The sequence below is a fragment of the Salmo salar genome, chromosome ssa11, assembly GCF_905237065.1.
Source record: "Salmo salar chromosome ssa11, Ssal_v3.1, whole genome shotgun sequence".
Taxonomy (NCBI): Eukaryota; Metazoa; Chordata; class Actinopteri; order Salmoniformes; family Salmonidae; genus Salmo; species Salmo salar.
Window position 1 is genome coordinate 4,246,790 of NC_059452.1, and position 11,490 is coordinate 4,258,279.

The 11,490-nt window shown below is 38.3% G+C and overlaps 1 protein-coding gene across 1 annotated transcript in view; it reads left to right on the plus strand.

Annotated features, from left to right (window-relative positions):
• syt14a (synaptotagmin XIVa) overlaps positions 1–2,394 on the plus strand; it is a 170,648-nt gene extending 168,254 nt beyond the window's left edge. Inside the window, exon 8 of the mRNA XM_014126190.2 lies at positions 1,446–2,394. Coding sequence (XP_013981665.2) covers positions 1,446–1,759 — 314 coding nt within the window. The 3' untranslated portion in view covers positions 1,760–2,394. The remainder of the gene's footprint in view (positions 1–1,445) is intronic.
• Positions 2,395–11,490: the final 9,096 nt, after the last annotated feature.

An 11,490-nucleotide genomic window follows, 5' to 3' on the forward strand; every position in this document is an offset into this window, starting at 1 on the left:
CACATTACATGTTGCATTTATATTTTTGTTCATTGTAATTTCCCAATTTTTTGGAGCATACAATATAGCTCAGTATTTGAACTATTTATTTTATACAGTCATTACTGCTTATCTTTATCAAAAATGTCAATCATTTTGGGAACCCACTGTACTTCATAACAATTGTCTGTCTCTCCATACAATTTTGTTTTATTATAGTATTGTAACGTTGTATTTTACAATATGTTAATTCTGGAGATTTGCGTAAATGCTTTCCCAGTGAAGTTAAAGCTTCTTAAAATCTATTGACAATAAAACAGTAAAATACCTCATCAGTCAACCAAAAGTTATTGTAATTGCTCTATTACATTAATTTGATGCTACAGTATATCGCTCTTCACATGGGAATTTATTTGTGCGGTCAGCAGGTGTTCTGGGGAGTTTTTGACTTCTGAATATTGACAAAATTCAGACGTGATTGACTTTACAGAAATAGTAACATCTGGCTACACTGACAAATCTAAAAGCTGTGAAGTCAGAATCAGGCCATGAATTATGCTTTGAATTTGTATGCAAAGTTGTGAGTGCACAGTAGTTGAGGATGGAAATGGCACATTAATCAGTTGTCACAATCCCTGTCATTCATTGACAATGGTAGAAGAACTTCTCCACCACCACTGGCCTCTTAAGACATCAACAGTTCTACAGTTTAAGCCATTCTACAGCAAGCTAAAATAAAATTAAGTCTATTTTGGTAGTGTCAAAGAGCGCAAGAGATCCCCTGAATTCAAGGCAAAGAGCTACAGTATAGGCATTCAAAAGCAGCTGGCACTGATTGTTATAAAAGCCCTGTCAATTCATGCCTTACCCGCTCATTCACAGCAGTAGAAATATGGAACATTATGGAAAATGGTTATGACCAAAGGCGAAACATGATCAAAGCCTTTATGATTGCTATGCTTGCCACTGTTTCTTCCAATTTGGATTGCAGCCTTGGATGTCGTCAGTTGTGGTCTCAGGGTTTTTTGCCTGTAGATAAAATACAAAATAAAGTAAGTGATGAATATTCACTTTCTAATAGTTGGAGTTGAATCCCTACATTGTTTTTCTGGGAGGTAATTGAATAAAGAATGATCTAGGAATAACTTTAGTGATATGATTTAATAAATTTTTTATGCTTCCGTAATTGCTTTGCCATGGGGTATGTTCAGTTTTGCATGTTGCCGTGCTGTAGCTTATCCATTTATTGTATTATGTATGTCACCCCCCCCCCCCCCATTTTTTTTCATATTTGTCACCCCTCAAGAAATCTAACTCATTAATTTGAAGAAAAAATTATGTAATGCTAGCATTTCCTAAAATTAACACAATTGTTATTTTTGGACTATAAGCTATATCTCAGCATTTGAGATATAGAATTGTTTAGTTTTCAGTCCTTAATCATTCTCCCCATTTCTTCCTCTTAGATACATATGTCAAGCTGACCTTATTGAACTCAATGGGCCAGGAGATGTCCAAGTGTAAGACGTCGATCTGTCATGGCCAGCCCAACCCTACATACAAGGAGACATTTGTCTTCCAGGTTGCCCTCTTCCAGCTGTCAGACGTGACGCTCATCCTCTCCGTGTACAACAAGCGCAGCATGAAGCGCAAGGAGATGATCGGTTGGATCTCGCTAGGCCTCAACAGCTCTGGAGAGGAGGAACTCACTCACTGGACCCAGATGAAAGAGTCCAAAGGACAGCAGGTCTGCCGGTGGCACAGTCTTTTGGAATCATAGACCGACAGAATACAGGAGGAACAGGGGCAGGGCTAAGCCCATAGGTGTCTCTGCTCAGGTGAAACATTCTTTATGTGGACTGGGTTGATGGGTTGGGCATGGTGGGTGGTGTTATGTGGTCTAGGCTATGGCAAATGACTTGACAGTGTTACTTAATATGCCAGATGTTTTAAATCGTCTTTGATTAGGATGAACACTTGTCAAAGCTGATACGAAATTCCCTGCAGGGTCATAGCATCTTGTCATGGTTGCAACACATTTACAATTTGACACACTTGGGACACATTGGGTGAAATTTTTACAGTGCAAAAATCTGTACTGTAATTGAAAGAGACCATATTACTTCAAGTGCTTACTGCTCCATCTATTGTTTCCACATGTATTTGGGAAACAAAGATAGATACAGTATGTATCGCATATCTGCACTGTTTAATGCTAAACCTGGATGAATCATCGATTCTCTCACGTAGTTGTACAATGAGAGGAATAGGAATACATTCTGTCTTGACAATAGCAGTGCTCTTTCGCATTGTTAAGTACTTACAGTGCATTTGGAAAGTATTCAGACCCCTTGACTTTTTTCACATTTTGTTACATTACAACCTTATTCTAAAATGGATTAAATAAAAAATGTTCCTCATCAATCTATATACAATATTCCATAATGACAAAGCAAAAACTGGTTTTTAGAAATATTTGCAAATGTATTAAAAGATCTGGGGAAGGCTACCAAAACATGTCTGCAGCATTGAAGGTCCTCAAGAACACAGTGGCATCCATCGTTCTTAAATGGAAGAAGTTTGGAACCACCAAGACTCTTTTTCAGCGGCAGTGAGTCAGAGACTAGTCAGGATCGAGGGAACGATGAACGGAGCAAAGTACAGAGAGATCCTTGATGAAAACCTGCCCCAGAGCACTCAGGACCTCAGACTGGGATGAATGTTCACCTTCCAACAGGAAAACAACCCTAAGCACACAGTCAAGAAAACGCAGGAGTGGCTTCAAGTCTCTGAATGTCCTTGAGTGGCACAGCCAGAGTCTGGACTTGAACCAGATCAAACATCTCTGGAGAGATCTGAAAATAACTGTGCCGCCTCGCTCCCCATCCACCCTGACAGAGCTTGAGAGGATCTGCACAGAATAATTGGAGAAACTCCCCAAATACAGCTGTGCCAAGCTTTTAGCGTCATACCCAAGAAGACTTTAAGCTGCTTTCGCTGCCAAAGGTGCTTCAACAAAGTACTGATTCTGAATACTTATGTAAATGTGATATTTCAGTTTTGTATTTTTTATACATTTGCAAACATTTCTAAAGACCTCTTTTTTCTTTGTCATTATGGGGTATTGTGTGTAGACTAAGTAAAAACATAAATTGAATCAATTTTAGAGTAAGGCTGTAACGTAACAAAATGTGTAAAAAGTCTAGTGGTCTGAAAACTTTCCGAATGCACTGTAAAAAAGGAATTGTGTGTTTTCAGTTGTGAGCTTGCATTCTGACATCAAGAACAGATCTTGAATTGTGGTGGTATTTGCGCTCTCGCATTTGCAACCATGAAAACCCTTTAAAATTGCAAATAGTTGCACATCATACATGTTTTTTATATTGAACTCTTTATCAATCATAAAATATAATGCAAGTCCTTCATATTGCAAAACTTTATGTTTATGCTTTGTTTATAGTACATAGGGCAAGCAAATTGGCTTCTCCCAGCAATGACCTGGTAGATTTGTAGTGACATAAGTTTATGCCATTGGTGTTATTCCTTGAAAATCGATCATTACAAAGATATACAAGGACTTTGAGCATTCCCTGCTAATCACAACCTTCTAGTATGTCTAAATACAAACTGCCATTGGTGTTACTCAATTTAAATAAAGGTAAATTACATTGTAAGCTAAATTTAATCATATCACTTTAGTAAATTGTCCCAATGTATTCATAATTAGTCAATATTATTTAAAGTAATTAAGCTGCCATATTAGTTGATTTAGAATGTGAAGATGTACCAAAATTCATAAAAACAATGAAGTATATTTTCTTTCACAATGCCATGCCCAAATGCCACCAGAATTCAAGAATGGCCCAGATACAGAGAACTAGTTTGTCTAGTTTCAAGTTTCAAGTTTTAAAGTCACATGCACAACTACAGTGAAATGCTTTTTTTGCAAGCTCTAACCCCAACAATGCAGTAATCAATAACAATGTAATACAAAAAATAACAAGCACACGAGTAAAATAACAAATAAGAAGAACACGATAAAGTAAGTAAGCAACATGCAGGATATTGTCGGGAACTGGAACATGCTGTTGTACATGTCGATTTAGAGCATCCCAAACATGCTCAATGGGTGTCATGTCTGGTGAGTATGCAGGCCATGAAAGAACTGGGACATTTTCAGCTCCCAGGAATTGTGTACAGATCCTTGCAACATGGGGTGTTGCATTATCATGCTGAAACAGGATGGCGTGATGGTGGCAAATGAATGGCACAACAATGGGCCTCTGGATCTCGGCACGGTATCTCTGTACATTCAAATTGCCATCGATAACATTCAATTGTGTTCGTTGTCCGTAGCTTATGCCTGGTCATACCATAACCCCACCGCCACCATGGAACACTCTGTTCACAACAATGATATCAGCAAGCTACTAGCAGACATGGCACCATACACATGGTCTGCGGTTGTGAAGCCGGTTTGACATACTACCAAATTCTCTAAAACAACGTTTCAGGTGGCATATGGTAGAGAAATTAACATTAAATTCTCTGGCAACTGCTCTGGTGGACATTCCTGCACTCAGCATGCCAATTGCACACTCCCTCAAAATTGAGACACTTATGGCATTGTGTTGTGTGACAAAACTGCACATTTTAAAGTGGCCTTTTATTTCCCTATGTAATGATCATGCTGTTTAATCAGCTTCTTGATATGCCACACCTGTCAGGTGGATGGATTATCTTGGCAAAGGATAAATGCTTACTAACAGGGATGTGCTTACTAAACGAATGTGTGCACACAATTTAAGAGAAATAAGCTTTTTGTGTGTATGGAAAGTTTCTGGGATCTTTGATTTGAGCTCATGAAACATGGGACCAACTATACACAGGTTCACTTTGAGTCAAGACCAACATACAGCTGGCTAATTTTCTGCAAGTGTGGCAACTTGTTTAGAAAAACTGCATCTTGTCTGATGATTGTTGACTAGCGCTTGCCTAATCCCTTTCCCAGAGTGAAATATCTGATCCAAATTTGCCTATATAAACATGTTTATAAATAGGATAACAGACTAAAGCCCGGTACAGATACAACAGCCCACATAATGAGAGGCGAGATTAGAAAAACTAGCCCATTTTAAAATGTTGTGTTGTAGAACAGCAGACTAAAGATGGGGCATTCAGGTAAAAAATACAAGAGACGCAGTTAAGACTGTTTCCACAGTAACGTTCCCTCTTTACAATGACGTAATAAAAGTTTGAAACAAAATTGCCATTTGTTGTAGCAAGGTGCTGTAATAAACGAGTATCATGGAATACATGCTCCAGAAACAGGGCCCACTTTGAGACTAGGCTAACTGATTGCAGCAAAATTGCTAGCTAGCTGTCTGCTTGACTAACTAGCTAGCTGCTTGGCTAAACACATAACTTCAGCACACTGTTCTCTGATTGGCTAAAAAGACTGTCTCAACTCAAGTCTTTAGCCAAGGTTTGACATGTTGAATCTTGGAAACTCCAGAAGCCGACCTGAGATGTTCTAAAACTAGACTGCTCAGATCAAGAAAACGTTGTTTTAAAACAGCATAAAACCGTCTCGTCTCAGCTGTTGTACCTGTACCGGGCTTAACAATGGTAAAAGAGGAAACTGTCCTGATGAGTGAATGGTCTAAGCCAGGGCTCTCCAACCCTGTTCCTGGAGAACTACCCTCCCCTAGGTTTTCAATCCAACCCCAGTTGTAACTAACCTGATTCAGATTATCAACCAGTTAGTTATTAGAATCAGGGTTGGAGCGAAAATCTGCAGAACCATAGCTCTCCAGGAACAGGGTTGGAGAGCCCTGCTCTAAGCTAAGTGACTGCACTCTCTCATACCACTTTTAAGCATTGCTTGTTTCTCACAATGACGTTACTGGCCTAATGTAAGTGGGGAGTTAGAGTTAGAAAGGTGGCATGTTTTGATCCAGACTTAATTACACATGTACTCTCAACACTTTTCCTAATTGGAAGTGCTTGGGGAATAGCACTCCTGATGTGTGTTGTCATATTACCAAAAAGTGACGCTGTGAGTGCACAATATTAATAGGAGATATTTGAGCTTCTACTTTTAAAACAATAGCAAATTGGAGTTGTGAAGAATTGTTGGTGGTCAATCAAGCAGGTGCAAGTAACACACATTCCCTTCAACTAAGCAAGTTTTTCACAAAAGCAAGTGAATTCTGAGCCTTCGTTTAACGATGATGGATAGGGATCTTTAGCAGCCTTATCTAATGATAAGTGTCACTTGGTTCTTTGTACCTGCATTCAGTTTGCTTCAACATTTGCTACGTTGTGTGACGGATTGTACTGAACGACATGTTTCCCTAGAATGGTATGCACTGTTCTTCAACAGCTTTTGAGGTACGTTTTCTCCCATTTGTTGGGTGTGGCGAGGTGTGGCCTGATCAATATGGGTGTGACCAGTGCCAGGCACAGCTGTCTAAGACATTGCATCGCAGTGTTGAGGCGCCACTACACCCTGTGGGTCGATCCCAGGCTGTGTCACAGCCGTCCGTTACCGGGAGCCCCATAGTGCCCGCTCAATTGGCTCAGCGTCGTCTGGGTTAGGGGATGCTTTGGCCAGGGGGATTTCTTTAGCTCATTGCACTCTTGCAACTCCTTGTTGCGGGCCTTGCGCCTGCAAGCTGACTTCGGTTGTCAGTTGAGCAATGTTTCCTCCAACACATAGGTGAGGCTGGCTTACTGGTTAAGACAGCAGTGTTTTAAGAAGCAATGCTTGGCGGGTCATGTTTCGGAGTATGCATGACTCGACCTTCGCCTCTCCCGAGCTCGTTGAGGAGTTGCAGCGATGAGACAAGATCGTAACTACCAGTTGGATATCATGAAAAAGGGGGTCAAATTACAATAAAAAAATTTGGGTGTGACCATTTGACATCGCAAACCTTGTGCAGCACACCATACAGTAATCACCCTCTGGGCCACCATAATCTCAACGCTTCATCTGGTTGTTCAGTACCATTTCAGTTGAATTCAACATTGCACACCGTTATCTGTCTAATATAGCATTGTCACTCATCTGTTCTTTATTATTTTTCTTTTCCCTGACCCCTGATGCTGTGTGCTGTGGTGGCACAACAAGAATCCCATTCACTTGCCGTACAGTCTAGGTTTCTCCTTTCTCCTAAAGCGCGCAGTTGTTTACTACTTCAACAAATATAAAAGCATTGGATTGGTGGAGACATGGGCCAGTGGGAGTTTCCACCATATTTCTTATACGAGTCATTTCCTTTCAAATCATTGAAGGGAAGTGAACAAGTGCACACTTTGAGAGGAGAGATAATTGGGCTATAGCTCTTGTTCTACCCGTTATTGATCCTCCTGTTAGTGTAGGATCCATTCAAAGGCCAATGGAATCCAGTGAGCTTTCTTGTAGGGGTAAAGGACAAATGGAGCACATACACAACTCTCACGCAAAGTTACAGTGCCAAAATTTGCAAAAAGCATATAACTTAAAGGAATAGTCAAACTTAATAAAGGAGACAAAAGAAACTACCGGTCACTCCGGACAGAATTAAATCATTGTGTATTACATTTCAAAGTGCATAACTAGTATGGCTGGTACGTGGTTTTTGCTTTTTCTGTGGAGTATCACAATTCCTGTATATGTTCCACTACTTAACTGTTCTATTTGACTATAGAAAAGATACTTCTCACTTCTTGATTGTTACATCCTGTATACTTTACATTTAAAAAAATGTTGATCTATTTTTGTATTGATAGTGGGAAATAGCTCTGTGAGAAGTTGTTTTTAGTCACGTACGTTATTCAAACAATTTAGTTGATTTATTTCTTTATATATGGATAAATAATTTGAACAGTTGAACAGTAGAGCAAAGCAACACACTTTTCTTGTTTTTTTGTTGTTGTCAAAATAAGATGCGGTAGGGAATTGAAAAATACAAATAAAAAACGAAATGTATGCGGGGGAATGTTGTTGCTAACTGTGATGTTGTCTCTAAGTGCTGTTGTCAGCATTACTTAGAGTAGCAATGTGTATTTCTTGTACAGTTCTTTAGCTTGTAACCCCCATCGCCCCCCCCCAAAAAGGATAAAGAAATATGAAAGGAAAATATGTCAAGTCAACTTTCACAAGAAGTCCCACAGTATGCCAGCACATTAAATCAGTCTCTCTCTCTCTCTCTCTCTCTCTCTCTCTCTCTCTCTCTCTCTCTCTCTCTCTCTCTCTCTCTCTCTCTCTCTCTCTCTCTCTCTCTCTCTCTCTCTCTCTCTCTCTCTCTCTCTCTCTCTCTCTCTCTCTCTCTCTCTCTCTCTCTCTCTCTCTCTCTCTCTCTCTCTCTCTCTCTCATTGTCAGGGGTGCATGGAAATGTCTTGGTCTGATCAAAGCGAAGCTATTCAATCAGAGGTGTAGGCTTCTTGTCCAGAATAAGACAAAAGAGAGTGAAAGTGTCAGTCCTCCACCAAAGGTTTCAATCATACAGTGACGGTCTCTCAAGACGTCAATATTTTTTACGAGGTAACACCCCAATCCTATTGCCATTTTTAACACATTATGTACACACCTGCACAGTTACTACTGGTATTTTCCTATTTACTGTGTGTAAACAGTGCCCTGATATATGTAGGATTTGATCAAATTTCGGTAATGCAGTTCAAGAAGGCTTTTACTTAGATTAGTAAAAAAAACTCTACTCAAATGTTAGACTCCACAAATACCAGCACTGAAATCCCATGGCACATTTTGTTATTACAATGTACCCTTGCATGAGAAACATCGATGATACACATTTCCTATACATTTTGTAATTGTTAGACAAGTTCTAGTGTCAGCAAATTTTGTGAGACACTGACAGACATTTCGAATGATAACACCATTGACCTAAATGTTTTGTTACCAAAGAAACAGCTACTAAGAAGACATCTGCTTGTGTCATGTTAAGACGGAATTCACAGATTTTCACCAGCATTACAACAGATAAATCTGAATTAGCCTGCGGGGTCTTTTACTCAACGACCCGCCTGTGTGTAACGCAATGCGAATGCATTTATAGGTATTTAAAGTATACATGCTGCCATAGGGAGCCATAAACTGTGATAAAAGCGTATATAACGTTTTTAGAATGCAGAATGTAATTCTTTCTGAATATATTGATGGGCTATATGTTTTTATAAAAGGTGTTATGAATGCTTATAGTCTTATAATTCACCTTGGAATTTGGGCTCATAATGCAGCATGGAGTGATATACTGTAAGTCACTATAAACAATTAATAATGCATTATGCAGTGGTGTAAAATACTCAAGTAAAAATACTTTAAACTACTACTTTAAGTAGTTTTTTGGGGTATCTGTACTTTACTTGATATATTTTTGACAACTATTACTTTTACTTCACTACATTCCTAAAGAAAATGATGTACATTTTACTCCATACATTTTCCCTGACACCCAAAAGTGCTCATTACATTTTGAATTCTTAGCAGGACAGAAAATTGTCAAATTCACACACTTATCAAGAGAACATCCCTGGTCATCCCTACTGCCTCTGATCTGGCTGACTCACTAAACACAAATGCTTTGTTTTTAAATTATGTTTGAGTGTTGGAGTGTGACCCTGGCTATCTGTAAATAAATAAAAACAAGACAGTTGTGCCGTCTGGTTTGCTTAATATAAGGAATTATATTATTCGTACTTTTACTTTTGATACTTAAGTATATTTTAGCAACTACATTTACTTTTGATACTTAAGTTTATTTAAAACCAAATACTTTTAGACTTTTACTCAAGTAGTGTTTTACAGGGTGACTTTCACTTTTACTTGACTAATTTTCTATTAAGGTATCTTTACTTTTACGCAAGTATGAAAATGGAGTACTTTTTCCACCACTGGCATTATGCACTGGTGGTGCATAGAAAGTGCCACGGCCGGTACTTGATAGCACTACTGCAGTGGTTCTGTATAATAGTGTGTCTGGAAAACATTTAGGTATGGCACCCTTTTTTGTAAATCTTTCACACTACCATGGCTTGAAACGTAACATGTTTACAAATATGTTATATGCTTTGCATTATTATTATTTTGTCAATTAGTTGATTTACATAGTAGTTTTATTCAGTTTTTGATTAGTTTTCTTGCTTTTTAAAAACTGCCTATACCACCGATTCGATCGGCTCTACATTTTTCTCTTGGGAATTACTACAACTTTGTGTCACTGTGTGTAAATGTACTTCTGTACTTACCTGTGTACTAGAGATCAGATTTGATTTGTAAGAATGTATTTTATGATTATTATTGATTAAAAAAATGATTTCTATGGCATCAAACACAACTACTTTGTGTCTTAGTGTTTAATTTTGTATATTCTTTCAGTCCACTCTTAGAACATTAACCAAGACATTAGTAGGCAGGGCAAACCCATTTTGGCAAAAAAAAACACACGGAATCTAGTAATACATCACTGGTTAGAGGACCATTTGTAGAGGACAGCGAGCTACATTTTGAAGTGTTGTATTTTGCTTTAAGTAGGTCACCAACGCAGTAAGTGTAATGCAACACTTTATTTGTTAATGACTTCCATCAATATCCCGCTGAAATCAATAGAACAGGGGAAAATGTTTGGGGTGTAGCGCTGTTTAAACTACCACAATTCAAAGGCCATAAGGTAACTTTGAATAAACTATACATGGTTGTTGGTTAGATGAGAACTTGTAGAATGCTTATATCTATATTTTGGATTGTCAGATGTTGATTTCGGGAGTCTTCTCTCAAAGAAAACAGAACAAACCACTTTTTCTGTTAACTTCAACGAATTACCACCCGCCATAGGATATCGCTGTTGACAATGGTAAGCTGCTATTTAAGTAAAAACAAAACAAAGATATTGATCCATATTAAGCTATTTATCTTGTGTCATTGTGTTGACTATAAACTTTTATACTAACATTACAAATCTGAGGTAAAAAGGATGTGTAATTCGGCCCAATTCTATGTGGTCAAACATCAGCTTGTGTAATGTATAACACATACTGTCCACATCATGAAAAGTAGCATCATATACATTCATTAGACATGGCAAAAATAATTCAATATCTTAATTTAGGATGAAGCAAACAGACTCAATAATCACCTATATTTCTCACTAGTTTAACCGTTTAGAGATATCTCATAAAAAGCTATTTCAATGGAGATTCTCCATTAAGCATGCTAGAGCATATATTCCAGGACTATGGCTTTTCTATTTTTATTCAACTATATCATTTAAACATTGTATAATGAAAACTTGGTGCAAGGAATGGGCTGTGTCGAGTTATAAACAACATAAGCACACCTCGGATGTCAAAATCACAATGCTTGTATTTAGCAGTGCCAATGATTATGTCAAGTGCATATCACATTCGAGCTATGTTGTGATGTGCCTCTTCAATTCGAGAGATGAGCTTTTGATTATGAGGAGAGCACGGTCACAGAGGTAAGCTCTGCCGATACAACTCAATCCATA